Genomic DNA, 25,392 nt, shown 5'->3' with positions numbered 1-25,392 from the left:
GTGATTCTCGTATCCTAGGGGGGTCCATACGATAACAATGACAACATTACCACAAACAAACAGAAAGCAGCACCTTTGCCTGCACCACTGGAATTGTGAGTAATTAAATCATTCTAACATCATGATTAGAGATGCTAGGATCACAGTGACAAACGCCCCATCGCCTTCACCGGTTTTGAAGTGGACTGCCACCGGCGGTGATGTGTATGTAAAGGCATTACAAGCTTACAAAACTTTGAGAAAAGAAAAAAAATCATGAAATAATAGCGTATAATAAGTATAGTGCAGCATTAGATCCTTAGTTATTGTGTTGTTGATTCTTCCTGCAACAGACGTATTCATTTTCCATTTTTAGAAACTTTAAGCGCATTGTTACAGCAACGGCCTATTTACACCACGAGTCACACATCTACCACTCAGCTTCTTCAAGTTCAGCTGTGCATTCACTGCATTGTCTGTGTAAATACGCACAATTTATACATTTGTGTCAGTAATTTTGTTGACGAGATAAACTCTTCTTCTGAACGTGTATTCCATGCGGCTGAAAACATCATAACCGCAGTTAGGTCCTCTCAAAACTGCACAATGTTTCTTTTTTCCTGTTGAAAATTTTTAAAACATCTGATAAAAAAACTTTCAGCCAAGGTATGACTTAACCATTTAATTATTTTCCAGCTGTTTACTGATATTTCATTGTGTTGAATGTTTGAGTTTAGCTATATTTACAGATTTTTACATTCTGGAATATGTTTAGTCGTTTGTCACCAACGTATAAGATTGGCTATTTGTGAAATAACAGACAGACATTTTAAAACCAATGCTATTTTTTTAGCTTCTATTATGGTATTTTATATTATGTGATATTTTACAAAGGATTTCATTTCTATTTAATATTTAATGACACACTTTTTAAAGTTTGATCCACAATAAACACACAATATGTGTACACCCCCTCCCCCTGCCGTCCATCCATCGTACAACACCGTTCACTGGTTGGCCCTTAAACACTGTGGTGGTAAAAATTGCCACCGCAACAGCCCTAGCCATGATGTTCTTTAAAATGTTTAAAAATGTATATAAATGCATTGTAACAAACCATAATAGACCATAAACCATAATAAAACCATGAAAAAACATTTAACAATCTCATAAGTTTTATCTCACATATGAGTTTTACAGTTTGAAAGTAAGTGAGTCTGTCATACCTTTGACTGACATGGCTGTCAGAACTCTCCACCAGGTTCAGGAACTGGGACAACCTTGACCACAAAACTGGTGTTTGGGGTGAAGTGTTTCCAACTTCTCCAGACTTAATTGAATGGACTTTCCCCATTTCTGTTGCAATCAACCTGCAGTCAATGAAAAAGGCAAAATATTTATTATTTCCAGGAGTGTAGCGATCATTGTTCAGTATAAGAACAGAAAAATTTGACCAGGTAACCAAGTTCCCTGTCTGTCACTCACTCGACGTTGTGTCGATGTAGTGACACTAGGGGTCACTCTTGGGAGCCCGAGACACCTCTGGTCTTTGATAAAAGGCCAGTGAAAATTGGCGAGTGGTATTTGCATGCCACTCCCCCAGACATACGGGTATAAAACGAGCTGGTATGCAATCACTCATTCAGATTTTCTCTTCGGAGCCGAACGGTCATGCTCACTGAGCTGAATTCTCACGACTGTTCATTCACCTCTGCTGGATCTGACGGTGTATTTCAGCGGCTTCTCCCTGGTGCACTGCAGAAAATGCCCCTGGGCGCTTCGGCAGAAAAAAGAGAGTATATTTTCCTGAAAGAGTATATTTCTCTAAAAGAGCAGCACACACGGAACATCTTTTTAAAGATGCATCTTTTTAAAGATGCCTTTCCGATTGTGTGTTATTCCTGGTTGCGGTCGTTACCTCTCAACTTCAGATGGTCACAATTGCTGTGTTTCGTGTCTGGGCGCGACCCACATGTAGGCAGCAATCGTGGATGGTTCATGTTCTCATTGCGAGAACATGACCATGGCAACGTTGCGGTCGCGGCTTGCCATCGGCTCCCCACCTCGGTCCTTCTACCTACGGGTTTGAGGCCAGCGCGGCTAGCACTGGGGGCGATTTGGGGACCCCAATGGGACCGCCTCCACCGGGTATCCCCCCGCGGATCTCCCATTCCCCAGCACGCTCGTCTGCCCCGATCGGGCTTCCGGATGAGTCTGCCGGCTCATCTCATGGTGAGTTCGACCTCTTGTTCAGAGCCCGTGAAGCTGATGAGCTCTCGAGTGCAGCATTGGAGAGTGGGCTTGTCCAGTCAGATACAGAAGCCTCAAATGGGCTCCCCCCTTCGGGGACAATTGCCCAGTCACAGGCTGATGCAGAGATGACAGACATGCTTTCCTGGGCGGCCGCAAGCATCGGGCTAGATGGAACCCTCCACTTTCCCCTGAACCCTCACGGCTCGATGATTGGTTCCTGGGCTCACGGGCCGCTCAAAGCAGCCGCGCCCCACTCCAGTGCCTTTCTGCCCGGAAGTGCACGAGGAGCTGACAAAATCGTGGGTGGCATCTTTTACTGCCCAGTCCCGATTTCTCAGTTCCCCTGCCCTCACTACCCTCGATGGCGGGGCGGCAAGGGGCTATACGGCAATTCCCCCGGTGGATAAGGCGCTCGCTGTGCACCTATGCCCGCAGAGCGCAGCCACCTGGCGTGGACGCCCAAAGATCCCGTCCAAGCCCTGTAGGTTCACGTCGTCCCTGACGGCCAAAGCCTACAGCGCTGCTGGACAAGCCACCTCTGCCCTGCATGCCAAGGCTCTCCTGCAGGTCCACCAAGCCAAGGCGCTATAAGAACTGCACAAGGGTAGTTCCGCACCAGATCTGATGAAGGAATTGTGCTCAGTGACCGACCTCGCTCTCCGAGCAACGAAGGTCACGGCACGGTCTCTCGGGCGGACAATGTCCACATTAGTGGTCCAGGAGCGCCACCTTTGGCTCAACCTGGTCGAGATGGGTGAGGCCAACAAGACACGGTTCCTTGCTGCCCCCATCTCCCAGGCTGGCCTATTCGGTGACACCGTCGAGGACTTTGCCCAGCAGTTCTCACATTTCACATTTCACATTTATGCATTTGGCAGACGCTTTTATCCAAAGCAACTTACAGTGCACTTATTACAGGGACAATTCCCCAGGAGCAACCTGGAGTTAAGTGCCTTACTCAAGAACACAATGGTGGTGGCTGTGGGGATCGAACCAGCAACCTTCTGATTACCAGTTATGTGCTTTAACCCACTAAGCCATCACCACTCAACGGTGAAGCAGCAGACGGAGGCTATCCGGCATATCCTGCCCTGGCGCGGCTCAAGATCCTGCACCCCGTCTGCTTGTCGCCAAGGGCGTCCCCCTGCGGTGACTGCACCGGCTCCGCCGCAGCCCACCCCTTCAGCCTGGCCCCGGCGTGCAGCCCACCACAGGAAGCAGACGCCACCTGTCTCACGGCCGGCTGCCAAGAACCCACAAAAGGCTTCAAAAAGCGCCCCTGAGACAGGCAACCCAGGGTCAACGAAACCCACTGCCTTGGAGTTGGTAAGAAGACCACTCCATCCCCCGGTGGAAGGCCAGGTGGAGAATCTTTTGTTGCCTTTTCATTTGATTTCGCCGCATGCCCAAGTGGCTGCGGTACCCAACAGTTCAGAAAAAGAGCGGTTTCCTCCTACCATGGGTCACATACCCAGTGTGCATGGTCGTCATCACAACCACCGTCCGCCTTTTTTCCCTTGCAGGATTGGCACTCCAGCGGCAGTCTCCTCGCCCCTTCATGCCCAGATGTGGCACACATCCGCCCTCGATGTGATAGTCTCCACGGGTTGCGAGGACAGGCCTCTTACTCCCCCATCCCAGGCTGTTCTGGGGGTGGTCACAAGGAGCCAGGTAAGTGCTTCGATGTCTCTAGACTCAGCACGGCCACGACAGGGTGTGGTACCTCAAGCTCCACCCCGCCGTGAGGCCCCACCTGCCAGTACGTCCGATGACGTTGTCCCTTTGGTCCCCCTTGCACGGAACTTGGATAAGTGGCTTGCGCTTTCCAATCCGTCGCGATGGCTGGTCCGGAACGTCCAACACGGCTACGCGATTCAGTTCACCAGGCATCTGCCCAGGTTCAGCTGTATCCACTTCACCTTGGTGAAGCACGAAAATGCTGCTACCTTGCTCGTGGAAATTGCTACCCTCCTACGGAAGGGTGCGATAGAACCTGTCCCTCCGGCCGAGATGAAGAAGGGGTTTTACAGCCCCTAATTCATCGTACCATAAAAAGGCGGTGGGTTGCGGCCAATCTTGGACCTGCGAGTACTGAACCAGGCTTTACACAGACTCCCGTTCAAGTTGCTGACACAAAAATGCATTCTGGCGAGCGTCCGGCATCAAGATTGGTTCGTGGCGATAGACCTGAAGGACGCGTACTTTCACGTCTCAATTCTACCTTGCCACAGACCCTACCTGTGGTTTGCATTCGAGGGTCAGGCGTATCAGTACAAGGTACTCCCTTTCAGCCTTTCCTTGTCCCCTCACGTCTTCACGAAGGTCGCAGAGGCAGCTCTTGCCCCATTAAGGGAAATGGGCATTCGCATTCTCGATGATTGGCTAATCCTAGCTCACTCTCGGGACATGTTGTGTGCACACAGGGACTTGGTGCTCTCGCACCTCAGCTGATTAGGGTTTCGGGTAAACTGGGAAAAGCAAGCTCCTCCCTGTTCAGAGCATCTCTTTTCTCGGTTTGGAGTTGGACTCAGTCTCATTGACAGCGCGCCTCACGAACGAGCACGCACAGTTGGTGCTGACTTGTTTGAAGGCATTCAAACAGAAAACAGCGGTTCCACTGAAACTCTTTCAGAGGCTCCTGGGGCATATGGCATCCTCAGCGGTGGCCACCCCGCTCGGGTTGATGCATATGAGACCGCTTCAGCACTGGCTTCAGACTCGAGTCCCGAGATGGGCATGGCGCCACGGGACACATCACGTGGCCATCACGTTGGTCTGTCACCGTCTCTTCAGCCCTTGGACCGACCTTTCGTTTCTACGGGCAGGTGTTTCCCTAGAGCAGGTCTCCAGGTGCGTCATGGTCATGACAGATGCCTCCAAAACGGGCTGGGGCACTGTTTGCAATGGGCACGCAGCCGCCAGCTTATGCGTTGGACATTAACTGCCTCGAGTTGTTGGCAATTCTGCTTGCCCTGCGGAGGTTCCGACCACTGATCCAGGGCAAGCATGTGTTAGTTTGGACAGACAACATGGCAATGGTAGCATATGTCAACCACCAAGGTGGTCTGCGCTCTCGTTGTATGTCACAACTCGCCCACCGTGTCCTCCTCTGGAGTCAGCAGCACTTCAAGTCGCTGCAAGCCACTCACATCCCGGGCGTTCTCAACACTGCAGTGGACGTACTGTCACGGCAGGTTATCCTCAGGGGAGAGTGGAGACTCCACCCTCAGGTGATCCAGCTGATTTGGAGTCGATTCGGACAGGCACAGGTAGACCTGTTCGCCTCCCAAGAATCCTCCCACTGCCCGCTCTGGTACACCCTGACCGAGGCACCTCTCGGCATAGACTTGCTGGCACACAGCTGACCTCCTGGCCTACACAAATATGCGTTTCCCCCATTGAGCCTACTTGCTCAGACTCTGTGCGAGGTCAGGGAGGGCGAGGTGCAGGTCATCCTGGTAGCACCCTACTGACCCACCCAGACATGGTTCTCGGACCTCACGCTCCTCGCGACAGCCCCCCCCAGCGAATTCCCCTGACAAAGGACCTTCTTTCTCAGGGACGGGGCACCCACGACCAGACCTCTGGAATCTCCATGTCTGGTCCCTGAAGACCTAAGCGGTCTATCACCCGCGGTGGTAGACACGATCACTCAGGCTAGGGCCCCCTCTACGAGGTGCCTGTATGCCTTTAAGTGGCATCTGTTCACTAAGTGGTGTTCTTCCCAACGGGAAGACCCCCAGAGATGCGCAGTTGGATCGGTGCTTTCATTCCTGCAGGAGAGGTTGGAAGGGCGGCTGTCCCCTTCCACCTTGAATGTGTACATTGCTGCTATAGCAGCACACCACGACACAGTGGACGGTAAGTCCTTAGGGAAGCACGACCTGATCATCAGGTTCCTGAGAGGTGCCAGGAGGCTGAACCCCTCCAGACCGTGCCTCGTTCCCTCATGGGACCTCTCTGTAGTTCTTCAGGGTCTACAGAGAGCCCCCTTTGAGCCTTTGCAGTCAGCCGAGCTTAAGGCACTCTCCTTGAAAACTGCCTTCCTGACTGCGCTCATTTCCATCAAGAGGGTAGGAGACCTGCAAGCGTTCTCTGTCAGCAAAACGTGCCTGGAGTTCAGTCCAGGCTACTCTCACGTGATCTTGAGACCCCGACCGGGCTATGTGCCCAAGGTTCCCATGACCCCTTTTAGGGACCAGGTGGTGAACCTGCGAGCGCTGCCCCAGGAGGAGGCAGACCCAGCCCTGTCGTTGCTGTGTCCGGTGCACGCTTTACGCATCTATTTGGATTGCACACAGAGCTTTAGGATTTCTGAGCAGCTCTTTGTCTGCTTTGGTGCACAGCGGAAAGGAAGCGCTGTCTCCAAGCAGAGGATCGCCCACTGGCTCATTGACGCCATAGCTATGGCATATCACGCCCAGGACGTGCCGCCCCCAGTAGGGCTATGAGCCCATTCTATCAGGGGTGTAGCGGCCTCCTGGGCCTTGGCCAGGGGTGCCTCTCTAACAGACATTTGCAGAGCAGCGGTCTGGGCAACACCCAACACCTTTGCAAGGTTCTACAACCTCCAGGTGGAACCGGTTTCGTCCTAGGTAGTGGCACACAATACAAGCGGATAAACCTGGGATAGCCGGCTGGGTGTATCGCTTGCACATAGCGCCTTTCACCTCCTCTGAGCTGAAGATGTGCACCATTAATTCCCAGTAGTTTTCACAAACTATGTTCCCTGGTTGACTTCCTCCGGGCCCTGTGGCAGTCAAGTTTTCGGAGAGACTCGCTGCCAGCCCAGTACATGTGCTAACTAAGAGCCCTGTTCTGGGGTAGGTGCTCCGCATGGGGCAGTTCCCTGTAAGGTAACCCCATGCGATGTATATCTTCTGCTAAATTGTTTCCCTGTTGGCAAACTGCATCTTCCTTGGGCAGGGCCCCCTCTGCCACAGTCTCCATGTTTGTAGTAACTCCTCCCCCGTTGGCTAGGATCTACCATGAGACTTATCCACATGGCCCGCAAGACCATGTGATGTATTTTCCACTTAAGTATCCCCCCCGTCTTTGGCCGAGGTGTGGTATCCACGGTGTCCTCCCCTTGGGAGGGACACCCCCCAACTAGACCTGACAGCCCAGTCGGATAATCCCCCTTGTTTTTTAGGAATGGAAAAAAAGAAGGGGAAAAGAGGCCACGACTGGGTTAGCCTGTCTCTATCTTTTGGGTAGTCGACTTATCCCCAAAGGGCCGTTCGACACTCATAACTATGTTGGGGGAGGTTACGTGTCGGCCTGGTGTGCTGGCTATGAGGCACACAGTTGTCTGCCCATCACACACCGCCAGTTCACGTAACACAGTTCAGCCAGTTTCGGCATTTTGTATAGGGACCCCTAGTGTCACTACATCGACACAACGTCGAGTGAGTGACAGATGGGGAACGTCCTGGTTACTTGCGTAACCTCCGTTCCCTGATGGAGGGAACGAGACGTTGTGTCCCTCCTGCCACAACGCTGAACTACCCACTGAAATGGCCGGACCTTGTCTCGGCTCCTCAGCATAAAACCTGAATGAGTGGTTGCATACCAGCTCCTTTTATAACCGTATGTCTGGGGGAGTGGCATGCAAATACCACTCGCCAATTTTCATTGGCCATTTATCAAAGACCAGAGGTGTCTCGGGCTCCCAAGAGTGACCCCTAGTGTCACTACATCGACACAACATCTCGTTCCCTCCATCAGGGAATGGAGGTTACGCAAGTAACCAGGACGTTTTCGGGTGTGTTTTGTCTTTGATGTAATTGCTTTTATAGCATACTGTACTTGTATTCACTTGTTTGATGTAGGCAGAATTTGTTATATAGATATATTTTTTAATATGAATAAAGTCCAGTATATACTTCATGTTGCTTTAATAACTAATATTGGGGTAAAATAAAAAGGGAGCATGTGGAATTTACTCATTTCAATAATATAAGGCTTTACATATAGCCCTAAGGATTACATACTGTATATGCTAGCCTATGTAAAAAAGGGTAATGTTTCATTTTTACATTGAGGATCTGTTTCTACCTTACTAACCTTAAAAATACTTTGTTGATTCATTTATGTAACCTAATGTAAACATATTGACTCAGTCATATAAAATTAAATTTTTTATTTAAAAAAAAAAGAGTTGTTAATTATAAATTCACATTTTATTTTTGGGGGTAACACAAGTTAGCCAATAAAACATTTTTAAATATATTACATGCGAAATTGGTAATTATGTAGTATTACTAAAATAAATAAATAAATAGTGCCCTTCAAAGGCAAACCACAGTAACTATACATTTTGTCAAAATGTAGTTATGACTGAAATTGTTTCTCTTAGTCTGTCCTGTGACAGGCTCACACTCACTAGGCACTTTATTAGGAACACTATGGTCCTTATAAAGTGCCTGATAAGGACTGTAAAGAGATGGACCAATGAAGCATAGCTGGAACTACAAGCCTGCTTTGACTGCACTGATTGGAGTGTTTATGAGGCTGCAGACACCAATCTGGATGAGCTCACAGATACTGTTACATCATATATCAGTTTCTGTGAGGATATGTGCATCCCTACTAGGACTTATGTATCATTTAACAACGACAAACCATGGTTTACAGCAGAACTCAGGCAGTTCCTTCAGGTCAAAGAGGATGCTTACAGAGTTGGGGATAAAGTATTGTACAATCAGGCCAGGAACACACTAAACAAGGAAATCAGAGTGGCTAAAAGAAGATACTCCGAGAAGCTGAAAAACAAGTTTTCAGCTAACGACCCTGCATCAGTGTGGAGTGGCGTGAAACAACTTACGAATTACAGGACTCCTGCCCCCAACCCTGTGGTGTACCAACAACTGGCTGACGACCTGAATGTGTTCTACTGTAGATTTGAAAGGCCCAATCTCACACCCCACACCCGCTTTGACCTTCACTTCACACAAACACCAACACCTCCTGCAACCCTCCTCCTCCCCCCTCCTGCTACTCAACCTGCACTTAAGATCTGTGAAGATGATGTCTGCTGTGTCTTTCGAAAACAAAGGATAAGGAAAGCACAGGGCCCAGATTGCATTTCACCTGCATGTCTTCGATCCTATGCTAACCAGCTGGCCCCCATCTTCACACAGATCTTCAATAGATCACTGGAGCAGTGTGAAGTTCCATGCTGATTCAAACATTCCACTATCATCCCCATCCCAAAGAAACCAAAAATGACAGGACTTAATGACTACAGACCTGTCGCCTTGATGTCTGTGGTCATGAAGTCAATTGAGAGACTGGTGTTGGCCCACCTGAAGGACATTACTGGACCCTTTTTGATTCCCTTCAATTTGCTTATCGAGCAAAAAGGTCTGTAGATGATACAGTCAACATGTTATTGCATCATATCCTGCAACATCTGGACAGACCAGGGACATATGCAAGGATCCTTTTTGTGGACTTCAGTTCGGCTTTCAACACCATCATCCCAGCTATTCTCCAGACTAAATTACACCAACACTCTGTTCCCATGTCTATCTGTCAGTGGATTACCAGCTTTCTGACAGACAGGCAGCAGCTTGTGAGACAGGGGAAATTCACTTCCAGCACCTATACAATCAGCACTGGTGCCCCCCAGGGATGTGTGCTCTCCCTACTACTCTTCTCCCTGAATACCAACGACTGCATCGCCAAGGACCCCTCTGTCAAGCTCCTGAAGTTTGCGGACAACACCACTGTCATCGGCCTCATCCGAGATGACAATGAGTCTGCATACAGAAGGGAGGTTAAACAGCTGGCTGTCTGGTGCAGTCAAAACAACCTTGAGCTGAACACACTCAAAATGGTGAAGATGATCTAGAGACGCAAGGGTGAGCATTATGCAATTCAAGATTTTACATTGATTCTATTGGATCCCTCTAGATTGTATAGGCTTGGTTTAAAGACACACCCACCTGCTGGCGATGCCAATCAGAGGATGGAGACATAACCCATGTCTTTTGGGGGTGTGTTAAGATCCAGGAGTTTTGTTTGAAGGTTCAGAGTTTTGTGTGTGATATATTGGGCACTCGGGTATCATTTTGCCCCCTGTATTTTTAGGATGGTCATCGATGTTGAGAATAGACACATAAAGAGTTGGGTCCTAACCAGTGTCATGATTGCCAGACAGATACTTTAAAGGGGATGGAGGTCAGCTGAAGTGCCCTCATTTCAGGAGTGGTGCTTGGAGATGGGGAGGGTGGCGGCTTTTGAAGAAGGGTCATTTAGAAGACTGGGGAAGTTTAACTTGTTTGTGGAGAAATGGGGTGGATATCTGACGTTTCTGGATGTGTGATTATTATTATTATATTTTTTATTTGTATCTTTTTTTTTTTTTTTGGTGTGTGTATATAATCATGTACAATCACTGGGATGTTGTTGGGGGCTAGGGTGGGGTTGGGGATTGGGAGGGGGGAGGGGTAATATTGGGGGTTAATTGTTGATAATGTTTATATATGTTTTGTTTTTCTATGTTCAATATGTGAATCAATAAAAATTGTTAATCTGAATAATAGTTCAATGGGACAGAAACAATGCAACAGTTATTACATCTAATATTGATCCTTGGACTTGTCCATGTTGTCATTATTTCTGTGAGAGAAACTTCACTGTGGGAATGTGTGGCCATGGAACTTGTGTCACCCTCAGACATGTGTAGCATTCGCTGATACGTGTGACTCGAGTGCTGAATGTCCCATGTAATGAAAAGAAATTCCATTGATCATGCAAACTATAACATAGCTACATGCAACACCACAAATGTAAATGTTTATCTGTTCTGCTGTTGCTAATAAAATAATAGTATAAATACATCTTTCACAAGTTACAGGCTAAATCAACGTGAATGTTTTCAAATATTACTTATTTATTTTTTCTGCAAATCATCCTGTGGGCCGGAGATGACTCCTTGGTGGGCCGGATTCGGCCGTATGTTTGACACTCCTGCCTTAAGGATAATGAGCAGTTAATTGTCACAGTTTGGCCTTACTGTCCCTCTTCTGACTGTCGGTGAGTTTTTTTTTGCTATGCTGGCTTTGTCTCTCTCTCCCTCTTTCCGGTTAAAATTTTTATTGATTCATACATATAACAAAGAAAAACAAAACATATATACATTGAATCAACATTTAACCCCCACTATTACCCCTCCCCAATCACCAACCCCACCCTGACCCTCAACGAACATCCCTATGGTCACATATAAGTATACACACACACACACATAAAATTATATATTATATATATAATCATACACATTTAAAACTATACTTCTCTCTCCACAGCTCCTCCCTGAGAGTCCCCCAAAAATGCCAAATAACTGCCCCATTTCCCATCAAACGAATCACAAATCCCCAGACTTCTACATGACACCTCCTCGAAAGCTGTCACCTTCCCCATCTCCGTGCACCACTCCCGAAATGAGGGCGCTCCATCTGACTTCCATCCCCTTAAAATAATCTGTCTGCCTATAATAACACTGGTCATTTCCCAATTTTTTTATGTGTTTATCCCCTATATTGATGACCACCCCATCGCCTAAAATACAGAGTCTGGGGCAAAATGAAATTTGAGTGCCCAATTCGTCACACATAAAACTCTGAACTTTCAACCAAAATTCTTGGATCTTAACACACAACCAAAAAACATGGGTCAACATTGTGTCTCCATCTTCTGATTGGCATCGCCAGCAGGTGGGTGTGTCTTTAAGACTAAGCCTATACAATCTATAGGGGGTCCAATAGAATCTGTGTAAAATCTTAAATTGCATAAGGCACAGCCTTGCATCTCTAGATACAGACTTGATGTTTTTTAGAATCCTAGCCCACACTCCCTCCTCCAATACCAAGTTAAAATCTTTTTCCCATAATCTCTTGAGAGAAGTTAAAGCTCTGTCCCCCAGACTCTGAATTATCAGGGAGTAATACACTGATGCCTCATGACCTTTTCCAAAAGCAGTGATCACCACTCCCAGAGTATCTGCCGCTTTAGGGGGGGTGTATGCTACACCCAAAATAGTACAGAGCAGATGGCGCAGCTGTAAATACCTAAAGAACTGAGATCTGGGAATCCCAAAATATTGAACCAAATTTTCAAAGGATCTCAACACTCCACTCTCATATAGGTCACTGAGCGTATTAATCTCCCTCACAGTCCACTCTGACCAGCAGAAAGATGACTTATTAATACATAATTTTTGGGTTCAGCCATATGCTCGAGGCAACATTTAAATAAATGTCCAAATTAAACTCTCTGGACACTTTTGTCCATACCAAGTGCAAATGTGAGATAATGGGGTGTAACTTAACTTCTCAGATTAGTTTGACAGAAAGGCTTTGCAATGGTGAAATAGGGGCAAGAACTTCCTGTTCAATACAAAACCAGGGAGGTGCTCTTTCAGGTGGAAGCGACTAATGAGCAAAATGTCTGAGACCAAATGCATAATAATAAAAAAAAATCTTAAATGGTAGAAAAAGGCTCTCTCTGCTTTATATATCTAGCCAAAAGCTTCCTTGCTTTGTCTCAAATTATGACTGTCTTACCCTGAATAGCCAAAACTCCATCTTCCATGACAAAATAGTATTATATCTGTATTTCAATCGTGTCAATTCTCTGAGGAAAACAGATGACATTCGGCGCTTCAGCTCTGCCTCAGCACTTTTAATATTCCCTTCCAACTCCTTCTCTTGCTTTGGATATTTTGGTGAATGAGGAATACTGTATGAACCGCCTTAAGTGCCTCCCAAGCCACGCCCACAGAGGATACTGAGGACCAGTTGGTCTCCATATAAACATTGATTTCAGCCTTTAACATTTGTTGAAATTCAGGATTTTGCAAAAGGGATACATTAAAGCGCCATGTGTGGCAACACCTCTAAACTCACCAGGGTGTGATCTGAGACTAAGATGTTTCCAATTGAGCAGTCAACAACAGATGAAATGAGGGCCTTAGATATATATATATAAAAATCTATTCTAGAATAAATCTTATGAACTGATGAAAACATTTTATAGTCCCTACCAGATGGGTTCAAATGTCTCCAAATATCTGTAAGACCAAGATTTTTACACATCCTGTGAAGCATCAATGTTGCTCTAGGGGGCTTATACACTTTTGCTTCACTATGATGAAGGACTGAGTCCATCCATGGATTAAAATCTCCTCCCAATATTATATCATGAGGGGTGCCAGCAGCTTGCAACCTCCCTTCAAGATCTATAAAAAAGCTCTGATCATCAGCGTTGCGTTGCGTAAAAAATAAATATAAGCCAAAATCAAACTTTGCCCCTGAATTTCTGCTGAAACAATAGTGACTCTTCCTAATTTATCTAGAATCTGGTTGAGACATTTGAATTGTATATGTTTACTTATCAGCATAATGACTCCCCTGCTCTTACTCGAGCCAGCACTAAAGAAAACATATCCACCCAATATCTTCCCAAATTTTTCAGCTTCCTGTGGGGAAAGATGCATTCCTTGAAGAAACACTATATCATATTTCTTACGTTTAAGAAGAGAAATAACCTTCCTTCTTTTTATGGGGTGCCCCAACCCATTCACATTTCATGTGGAGAGAGACAATCCACTCATATTAACATTTGATATTTTGACATATTAGAAAAAATAGATTATGTGTCAAAAATAAAATGATAAAGACCACATTCCAACATTAGTGCAACAAACAAACCCCAAACTTCCCCCCGAACCAACCAAACAGAAAAAAGAAAAACGTGCGCATTACCCCTGCGCACGACAGCGCCGGTTGGCATCCATCCCTCTAAACTCAAACAGTCCATGTATGCCTACGCAGCCCCCATGACAACTTTGCAGTTGGATTACTTTTGTGAGACAGAATTACACAACAGAAGATAATCTATAAAACAAACTCCAGCCAATAGATGGAATAAACACAAAGAACATGTAGATTCATCCACATAACTGTCCTAAAGGTGTGTTCCTCCACAAAACAAGCTCCAACCACTAGCGGAACCAGCAAAAAAATAAATAAAAAGGCTATTCAGTTTCCTTGGGTAGTCAAACGAATGTTCAGTGAAATGGCTCACTCGACTGCTATATGAGTGCCCAGTCACTCCAATGTCCTACAAGAAACACTCCACAAAACATACTCCAACCAATAGGAGGCATAAGCACAAAGAACGTGCAGATTCATCCACAACACTGTCCCAAAGGAGTGCTACTACACAAAACAACTCCAGCCGATAGGCGGAACCAGCACAAAAAACAAAACAAAAAAGGCACTCAGTTTCCTCGGACAGTCAAGTGAATGTTCAGTGAGTCGGTCCACTTGGCTGCAATGTGAGTACCACAAAATAACTTACTCAGTCCATTGACTTTATGAAGGACATCGCTTGCAGGGGACATATCAATATTTTGCGGCCATCCTTAGCATCTATTCTCAATTTGACCAGGAACATCAAAGCAAAAGTGACCTTCCGTTGATGTAAGAGTGTGGCAGCGGGGGCGTGGTCAAGCATCTCTCCGGAGAGAGAAAGCTGTAAGGGCGCTTACACCTGAGCTAAATTGTCTAACACCTGTCTCTAATTTCAGTGAGCACGGGGAGAGCGGCATAAAGAGAGCGACACAACGCTCAGTGTGGGAGACTGGATATGACAGAGCCGAGCCAGAGTAACGATTCCCGAGTAGTGAAAGTTATTTGTAGAAACAGTGTGTGTGTTAGTGTTTAAAGAGTGTATAAAGGTAACTGTAAAGTGGTGTCGAGGAAGAGGGGAAATAAAGCGTCACCTGAAAAAGGAAAACTGCTTCTTGCGTCCTCTTTTACAAAGAGTTTCTTGCATTCCTTGAATCGATCATGTTTCTCTCTTGTCGAATTCGCAAAGTCTGGGAACAAGAATATGCTGTGGTTCTTCCAAGAAAGCCTTCCTTTACTCTTCACGTAACACGAGATCCGATTATCGGATGATCTCAGAAATTTGGCCAGAATTGATCGGGGCCTGTCTCCCTCAGCAGATCACCGAGCTGGAACCCTGTAAGCTTGCTCGATTTCGAGCTTATGGCCTGTTATGTCAAGTAGACTCGGGAAGAGCATGTCCAGGAATTTCACAATATCCTGACCTTCTTCGTTTTCAGGAATTCCAACAATTCGGACATTATTCCGCTGGTTACGGTTCTCCAAGTCCTCCAATTTCTCCCAGACATGCTCCAAATCGACCTTGGTCGCTAGCGGATTAGCAGCTAATTCCCTCTCCGATGACTCCAGATAATCGATCTGTTTCTCGACATCCCCCACTCTTGTAACCACCTCAGTGAATTTCATCTCCATGGCAGTGACTGATCAACGTATTACAGCAAGATCCTCCAAGTCAGCAACGACCTTCGTCAGCATTGCCGACATGTTCAGCAATTCTCGCAAAATTTCCCTCACTTCTCCGGCCAAAGGGGCTCCTGGGCTTGCGGCCTGCTGCTCAGGGGCATCGGCTTGAGCACATAAGTGTCTTTTAATGTCTACAGAGCCCGAGGATTTTGAATTCTTTGACATTGTCTTCCTAGAACAGTTAAGGATCAGGGTGTGTCGAATCTTACTGGTTTATGACATAAAAAGTATTAAAACTAGCAAAGTGTGCAGAGCTCTCTGTTCACACATCTGAACCTCACATGGCATAACGTGACACAGTTCCCCATGGTCATTGACAAGCCTGTCCTGTTCCCTGCGGCCGTTGACAAGCCTGTTGAGTTTCCCATGGCCTTCGATGAGCCTGTTCAGTCCCCTGTGACCAGTTTGGACTGACTGTGCCTCCTCTGACTCTCAGTTTGTCTTGTCTGAGTGTTTTCCTGTATTGGCTTTGTCTCTCTCTCCCTCTTGTGTTTTGTACGTGCCACGTGGAGAATGCCAGCTCCGTTACCTGGACAACAGCTCGTTCTCCAATTAACTTATCATCATCGGCAGCACATGCTCCCTATCAACCCTTCCCTTCTTAAGCTCCCTTTGTGTTAAGTCATTTGTTAAATAATTTGTTGTGTTTCCCCTGTTGATTGGTTCCTATCTGTTCATGTATCATTGGTCGGTTTTCTTGTTTGTTTGAGTTTTAAATTTTATCATTCTATTTTTAGTTTTTTCCCTCATGGGTGTTTTGGTTTGTATTTTTGTTCTTTGTCTAATAAAGCCCATATTATTGCCTTCCTGCGTTTTGGTCTTGCTTTACTCACTAATTTCTTGATAATTAATAATATTAAAAAGAGGTTCTGAGATTACAGGAAACCCCTCTTTTAAGAGCCTGGTCGGTATTGGGTCTAACATTTATGTTGTTGCTTTAATGTTTTGATCATTTTTGTTAGCTCTTCCTGACCTATGACAGCGAAGGATTAAAGTTGCTCTTGGGGAATAATATGAGACAATGTCTTCTGAGGTGCTATTGCAGACGGTTTCATAATAAAAACCAATTCTGATAATTTCAATTTTATCAGTAAAGTAATTCATAAGTAATTACTACTGTGCTGCGATGGAACATCTAGTTCAGTCAAAGCTTTATACAGTGCTTTGAAAAAGTATTTTCCCCATCCTGATTTCTTTGTTTTTGTTTGTATCTCATCATACTAAATTGTTTCAAAAATTAAAACAAAATCAAAAATAAAGGCAATCTAAATAAACACAAAATAAAGTTTTTAAATTATAATGTTATTTATTGAAGCAAAAAAGTTATCCAATACCAACTAGGCCTGTGTGAAAAAGTATTTGCCCCCTTAGTTACTAAATACCCAAATCTATGAAACAGCATTCATAATGGGGTTCAGCTGGACTAGACACACCCAGGCCTGATTACTGCCAGCACTGTTCAATCAAATCAACACCTAAATAGAACTTTTTCAGCAGCATAAAGTGAGCTAAAATTTCTCACTCAGTAGCACACTATGCCAAGGTCAAAAGAAATTCCAGACATTATGAGTAAAAAGGTGATTGAAATACATCAGTCTGGGAAGGGTTACAAAGCTATTTCAAAGGCTCTTGGAATCACAGTGAGAACCATTATCTCCAAATGGAGAAAACTCTGCACAGTAGTGAACCTTCCCAGAAGTGGCCAACCTTCCAAAAGTCCTCCAAGAGTACAGTGACGACTCATCCAGGAAGTCATAAAAAAGCCAAGGACAACACCCAAGGAACTGCAAGCCTCTCTCGCATCACTAAAGGTCACTGTTCATGACTCCACTATCAGAAAGACACTGGCCAAAAATGGCATCCATGGAAGAGTGGCGAGGCGAAAACCACTGCTAACCCAGAAGAACATTAAGGCTCATCTGAATTTTGCCAAAACACACCTTGAGGATCCTCAAACCATTTGGGAGAATGTTCTGAGGAGTGATGAGTCGAAAGTGGAACTGTTTGAAAGACAGTGGTCCCATTACATCTGACGTAAATCAAACACAGAATTCCACAAAAAGAACATCATACCTACAGTCAAGCATGGTGGTGGTAGTGTGATGTTGTGGGGATGCTTTGCTGCCTCAGGGCCAGGAAAACATGAATTCTGTTCTCTACCAGAAAATCTTAAAGGAGAACGTCCGGTCATCAGTCCGCGAGTTGAAGCTCATGCGCAACTGGATTATGCAGCAAGACAATGATCATAACATAGGAAGTAAGACCACCTCTGAATGGCTCAAAAGAGGCTAAATTAAAGTTTTGGAGTGGCCTAGTCAAAGTCCTGACTTGAACCCAATTGAGATGCTGTGGCAGGACCTTAAACGGGCAGTTCATGCTTGAAAACAACCAGCTATTAAGTTTAAGAAGGCAGTTAGTTTTTCACATGGGTAATATAGGTGTTGGATAACTTTTTTGCTTCAATAAAAAATATATATATTTGAAAACTGTATTTTGTGTTTCCTCAGGCTACCTTTATTTTATATCTCATTTGAAGATCTAAAACAATTTAGTATGAAAAATACACAAAAATAGAAGAAATCAGGAAGGGGTCAAATACTGTTTTCACATTACTGTACCTTACTATAGAATCCTTACTATGACTATATAAAGGATTCACTGTGCTTCCTGCTTCGCTACTGTTCGGATGCTTTTGCTTATTGCTACATGCTTTGCTGCCTTGCTCTTACAGTTTAACTTCTTATTTTCATATCAGCAGTTTAGCACAGTGCTCAAACGACCTAATTTGGCACCCACACTAAAACCAGAGAATTTCTGGACTTAAATATAACTACAAAAAGTAGATTTTCTGTCAAAGCGGTCTACCAGCCTCTTACTACCGACAGTTTACATTCCTGAAACAGGATAACATAGCTGCTTTCACACAGACAGACGAGAAAGTAAATCCCTCTTTTCGGCTCAAACTCCACTTGCTGATCTAACTGCCAAAGACGTATACAAAAGTTTGCAGTTCTTGAAAAAAAAGTTACTTGTGGTACTGCCACCCCTGAAGGAAAACACAGGAGAACGTCACTGTGGACCCTCTCAGCCTACAGCCGGTGAGTCCTGTGAATCTAACGTTCCTCAACAGGCTATACTGAGCCTAGATAAACCAATAGGTGCCAAAAGTAACTGGTAAAAGTGAGACCAAAATATGGCATAAGCAGGGAGCTAGACATCAGACTGTCATGAGTATCACATATTGCGACATTAGCATAATCCACCCCAAATATGGCTATGACCCGACTAGCCAATAATGGTATTCTTCCACCCTCAATATGTCTTGAAAATAGATTTGAACCACTAATGAATGCGGACGAAGAAACCCAGAATGTGATCAGACAAAGATCATATCAGTCAGCAGCTAACATTGCAGCTGGCCAGAGCTCAAGTTTGAACAGGCATTGCCATTCTTCTGAGATCACAGCTGAGCCCAGCACTCTGATGGGTAGCTCTATTGACAGAGCTACCACTACTTGCTGCATTCCTTGGGCAACAATTTATGATGTGAATAAAGAACTTCAGAACATTCTGATGAATTGTAATACTGTAAATCGGGTTATTATACATGTGGGGAAAATGGTATCAGAACTCCTTAAGAGGGATTTCAATGAACACTTTGAAACACTTGGGAGATTGAAAGTTCAGTCATTCATCAGTGGACCACTCCCAGCCCAAGTAACAAATATGTTTTCTTGGTTGCTCACTCTAAACGCTTGGCTGCACAAAACCTGCAACATGAGAAGACAACATTGATAACTTCAGTCTTTTATGGAGTCAAAGAAAATTGTTTAAATCAGATAGCCTCCACCAAACAAAGTTGGTGCAAAAGTGCTAAAGGACAAAATCTACTTCTCCCTCCTTCACCCATCTGCAACGTGCACAAATCCACTCAACCTAGACGGTACACAAACACCACAACAGTGTCAGGATGACCACAGTATCGCACTTCAGCACCTGGATGGACATTTGATCGACAAATCCCAAAATAACACAGCACAGCCACAACATTCACTGCTCAGGGACACAATCCCGGCTGAGCCTCACACACATAGCATACTACAGTAGTACTGTGACAAATTAGAACTGCTCCAAGATTAGATTCTCCATTGAGGAATTCCTGGAAAAAAGCCAAGGGAGCTAAGATAAAATACTTAAGCCTACTTAAGCAACAGCCTGAACTAAAAGGTGCTCCAGACATTCTATTCATAATTATTTATAGGCCTCTAAAATACTCTCCAGGCTTTGTTGATGATTTTACATTTTATATCAGCAACTTCCTCTGAAATTGACTGTTTTGTTATTGCTGGGTATTTCAACATTCATATAGATAATCCTGAACACAACACTGCAAAAGAACTCACAACTAAAGATGCACCGATACCAATTTTTGAATGCCGATACAAGTACCAAGTACCTAGTTTTGGGCATCGGCCAATACCGAGTACCGATATGAGTAGTTTTGTGTTTGTAAACATATGCCATTCTATATGCATTTGATATCTTGATATTGCCAATATTAGCATTTTCAATAATTAAAAATGACAATTCAGGACTGTTTTAATAGGGTGTAGCTTACCTGAAAAAGTGTCCCAGCTAACACGTACACGTTATTTATGCTTTATCATTGTTATTTTATCCATATTGTTCTGTACATTCATGGAGAGGACAGTGCAGCTTTAGTATTGATTGATTGTTCTTGATTCTGAGCCAGACTGAGTTTGACATCTGTTCGATTGTTTTATACTGTGTTGTTACTGGGCTAAAGTAAAGAGACAGATAGTAACTCCAATCACTTTTTGGAGTTGCAGTGTTTATGGCAACAACGACCGTCTGCCGTGAGCAGAGCCCTTCTGAAAATTGAGCCTTCAAGGTTAGCATAGACTAGCATAACACGGCAGTCCCATATATGGGCATACACTGGCGAGGAGACACCAGGTCTTTCTTTTTTAAGGGATGTCTATGGAGAAGATGCTTCATGACACTGAACAAACTGCTTTTTGTGAGGAAACAGTTCATCACTTAATGAATTGACCGCCTGTCCACTAATCTTAAACATGATTTACACAGAATAATCTAGCGTAAACTATGAGTTTCATATGATAAAACTGCGATTTATTAAGAGATTTTACGACACGTAGGTGTCAGATTACGACTCTCCCCATTCATTTGTATGGTATCCGTAAACGCTGACTTACTGTCGTAACATGTTAGTTGACCATTACTAGCTGTTATGCTCTCTTCTATGATAGAACTGTGATGGTTGTCAAGTCATATTTATTTGTAAAGCGCTTTTAACAACACACATAATTTCAAAGCAGCTTTACAGAAAATTAGGCTTTAACAGAAATAGCTGTAATATAGTATTGTTATCTCTATAATAGATCTCTGGTGCGATCTTAGCACTCTTTTTTTCTCCCTCAAACACAAATGTGAAGAAAAAGAAAAAAACAAAGAGAGAGAAGGCGGATGAAATGAAAACTCGCGCATTGCTTTCAAACTATTTCTTTCTTAACTTTCTTGCTGTCTTTTGTCTGTCAAACTGACATTTGGAATTATTTGGATACCTGGATGACTGGCAAGTGCTTGGAAATGTGAGCTCTCGCACCACACACATGGGAGGGAGAGAGAGAAAGCATGTGCACGTGAGAGAATCTACATTTATCAGGTAAAGATGGTGTGGCATGGGGGGCGTGGTCATGCGTCTGTCTGTGGGAGAGGGAGAGTGGTAACGCTCATCACCTGGGCTGTAATTACTTTAACACCTGTATCTCATTATAGTGATGGTGGAGGGAGACCTGATAAGGCTCACCAGAGCGTCAGAGATGGGGAGAGAGAATGACAGCGGAGAGTGTTGTCTGCATGTCATATTGTAGCGAGAAACACCAAGACTCTTCTGTTTATGTTTGGCCACTAAAGCCCATTTATTTTAAAGTTTTGTATGATCCTGAGGAGTAAATAAAAATACACAAATTGATAGTTCGCTGCCTCCTGACTCCTCCATTGCCCACGAACATAAATCTTTCACAGATGGATAAAATTAAAAAAAGAAAACTGATGTTCTAGATTTAAATGGTTTAAACACATGAAAATGTTTCTCATGTTTTCAAACTGGTCATAAAAGCACTATGCACACATGTGCAACAAAGTCATTATTTTAATTTACTTCTACTAGGAGGGCATGCTGAGTGAATCCAGCCAGGTCTCCTAAGCAACCAAACTGGCCCGGTTGCTAGGGAGGGTAGAGTCAAATGGGGTAACTTCCTCGTGGTCATGATTAGGGGTTCTCGCTCTCAATGGGGCACATGGTAAGTTGTGCGTGGTCGCGGAGAATAGCATGAGCCTCCATGTGCTTTGAGTATCTGCGGTGTCATGCACAGTGAGCCATGTGATAAGATGCACAGATTGACAGTCTCAGAAGCGGTGGCAACTGAGACTTGTCTTCCGCCACCCAGATTGAGGTGAGTAACCATGCCACCACGAGGACCTACTAAGTAGTGGGAATTGGGCTTTCCAAATTGGGAGAAAAGGAGATAAAATAAAAATATTAAAATTTATTTGTACTCAGAAATATGAATTTATGATACTGATACGGAGTACGAGTATTTAACCCTCAGTATCAGCCCGATACGAGTACTACCAAGAAGTAGTGGTGCATCTCTACTCACGAAAGTTGTAAACACTTTTAATCTGACTCAGCATGTAGATGGACCCACACACAATCATGACCACACTCTAGATCTGCTAATTAATAAGGGTCTGCACATTTAATCCACTCTTATTAAAGATGTAGCGCTATCTGACCATTGCTGAATTTTCTTGGAAATATTGATTCCTCCTGCCACTGAACTTTGTCTCTGTCAAAAAGAGGTACATAAATGAGAATACTAGTGTACATCTGCAGAATGTATTAATGTTCTCCTCTAACTTTAACTCAAAAGTTAAAAATGCTATTGATGGCATTGCTCCTGTAAAGGTCTGTAAGATTACTGCCAGGTGTAAAGCACCATGGAGAAACACAACAGCAGTACAAAACATGAAAAGAAAATGAAAGAAAGTAAAATGAATGTGGTGGATAACAAAACATGAAGTCCAGTATATAACATCTATAAAGACAGCTTCGTGCATTCAATTTGAAACTAGGTACAGCTAGGCAGACTTTCTTCTCAAATATTATAAACAGCCATATAAACAACACCCACACTCTTTTTGCTACTGTAGAGAGTCTAACTAACCCCCAAATGCAGGTTCCCCATGAAATACACTCTGAAAGAAAATGCAACGAGTTTGCATAATTTTTCATGAAGAAGATCGATGTTATTAGAATGGTGATGAGTGTCCTCATGTTGCACCAAGGACAGATAGCATCCACCACAAAAACTTCAGAAATTAGTCCCTATGTGAGGCAATTATAAAGTATAAAAGTGGAAAAACCAATGCAGAGATTAAAGATTAAATGCTGAAAATAGAAAGATAAGAAATGCTAAGCAGGCTAGCAGGCTACAAACACAGACTTGAGTTAAACACCAGCAGCAACAGGAACATGAAGCCATGTGCTAGACTGGACACCAAACCAAAACACAAAAAAGAAACACGTGACAGTGTCGCTAGTCAAGTTATTTAGTGTGTCAGGAAACTGATACTACCACGGGATGACTTCTAGGTGCTCCAACCTAACCAATCAAAAACAGCAGAAGAGGGTAGATCAACAAAAGAAAACAAACACAACAAGTCTAAAAATGTGAGGTGGGCAACAGACCAGGGCGGGGTTGGCGGAACAGACCAGGGGAGCACAGGAGGGACAGAACAGGGGCATGCAAGTCATTAGTCCACTGCAGTGGACTCGGACCCCTCCAGGGGAGCTGCAGCAAACTTGGGTCCATCCTGAGGTTCTGCAGCAGACACCAGCACAGGTATATGTCTCTACCTCCTACTACTCCTCCTGAGGATGATGGAAAGAGCTATGGCAAGCTTGGCCACCTCCAGGCAGTCCGCAGCGAGGACGGGCACCTCCTGGCAATCAGTGCAGAGGATGGCTGCCTCCAGCGGCACTGTAATGACCCTCTGTCTATGGTGACATTTGGCCTGTGAGGAACCGGAAGAAGCCTGGGAGGTGGAGTTGTCAGAGTTGGAGGCCCATCCCCTGAGAAGGATCTCCATCTCTTTGAGGTGGCAGACATGATTGACCACCCCCCAATATGGCCAAAAAATATTCCTCCAAATCTTCCACGCTGAGAGGCTCAACCAGTTCGGCAAGGAACAAGTTTTTCAAGAGGGTCTCACCCAAGCACAGCTCCTCAGCTGCATTGAAGAGAGCCACAGCATACCTCAATATAGGCTGACCATCTTGGGAGCAGTTCAAAGGCTTTTTGTTAAGAGGATGTGCTTCAGGAGACCAAATCCTGCCATATGGACGTTGTGTAGAGTAACAGCCCCATGAAGAAATAGCTGACTGTCTTCTGTGTTCAAAAACGTGTCTGATTCTTCTGTCAGAATACGTCCAGAAAACCCAAAGCAACGTCCTCCTAAGCAACAAAATTGGCCCGCTTGCTAGGGAGGGTAGAGTCACATCCCCTCCACGTGGTTGCGAATAAGTGGTTCTCGATCTCGATGGGGCACGTGGTAAGTTGTGTGTGTGGAGAATAGTGTGAGCCTCCACATGCTGAGTCTCCATGGTAACGCACAGCAAGCCACATGATAAGATGCGCAGGCTGACTGTCTCAGAAGCGGAGGCAACTGAGATTTGTCCTCCGCCACCCGGATTGAGGTGAGCAACTGCGCCACTATGAGGACCTAGTGAGCATTGGGGATTTGGGCATGCCAAATTGGGGAGAAAAGGAGATAAAATTCAGAAAAAAGAGTAAAAGTAAAACAAAACTGGGCAAAAATAAGAGCACAAAAGGCCCAGACTTCAGCCAAACATGGCTGGAAACAAAACACCCCTGCAAGGGCAAAATTGAAAATGAAAACAATGACACAAACAGTTCAACTTACAAAATAAACTGAGAAACAAAACTGACAGGGACCAAACATGACTGAATAGGAACAACAGGAAAGAATCCAACACAAGACAGAACACACAAGGGGAATATAAAGCAGGAGAAATCAAGAGGGCAAAGGAACAAGGCAGGTGAAAGGAATAAACTAATAATGAGGCAAATGAGCTGAGCTTGGTTTCTCTCAAGTTTTTTTCTCCACAAACTAACATCTTATGGAGTTTGTCTTTCCACCAAATTAACATCTTATAGAGTTTTTCATTCCTTGCCACAGTGGCCTTTGACTAGCTCTGTGGGGCCTAAAGACAACACATTTTAAAGGGGTCATGATATGAGGAATACAATTTCCATTGATCTTTTGACATGTATCTTTTGACAGTTTATTGTACTACAAAAACATACTGCAAGTTTTCAATACAAAAAGATTATTTATTTAAACCAAGCTGCAAAAATGTCTCATTTGGATTTTCTAGACTTTGTGACATCACACAGATGAACACATCACCACATGACTGCCTGTACAACAAGTGATCAATGCCTAATTTTACATCATTGCACCCTTGACCTACCCACTGGTGCTCAGTCAAAAAGGTGAAGAGGAGAGAACAAGACAGATGGGTGTAATATTCCTGCATACCAATGGAGACTTATACAGCACACCTACTTGTGCATATCTGGACTATTTTTAAATGTTTTTCTACATAAACATGCAATAGCTGAACTGCTTCAACCATTATCATGCA

The 25,392-nt window shown here is 44.5% G+C and overlaps 1 protein-coding gene across 5 annotated transcripts in view; it reads right to left on the bottom strand.

The window, feature by feature from the left end:
* Window positions 1-25,392, bottom strand: part of zgc:113516 (uncharacterized protein LOC541449 homolog) — a 243,835-nt gene that overhangs the window by 149,507 nt on the left and 68,936 nt on the right. For all 5 annotated transcript variants that reach the window (XR_007896303.1, XR_007896304.1, XM_051689629.1 and 2 more), the window contains exon 3: window positions 1,206-1,349. Coding sequence is in view for 3 of the 5 variants with exons in the window: in XM_051689629.1 (XP_051545589.1) it covers window positions 1,206-1,349 (144 nt within the window). In the remaining 2 variants the exon portion in view is untranslated. The remainder of the gene's footprint in view (window positions 1-1,205; window positions 1,350-25,392) is intronic.

The sequence above is a fragment of the Myxocyprinus asiaticus genome, chromosome 46, assembly GCF_019703515.2.
Source record: "Myxocyprinus asiaticus isolate MX2 ecotype Aquarium Trade chromosome 46, UBuf_Myxa_2, whole genome shotgun sequence".
NCBI classification, from domain to species: domain Eukaryota; kingdom Metazoa; phylum Chordata; class Actinopteri; order Cypriniformes; family Catostomidae; genus Myxocyprinus; species Myxocyprinus asiaticus.
Note: the sequence above shows the minus strand (reverse complement) of the source record. Positions and strands in the feature narration are given on the sequence as shown.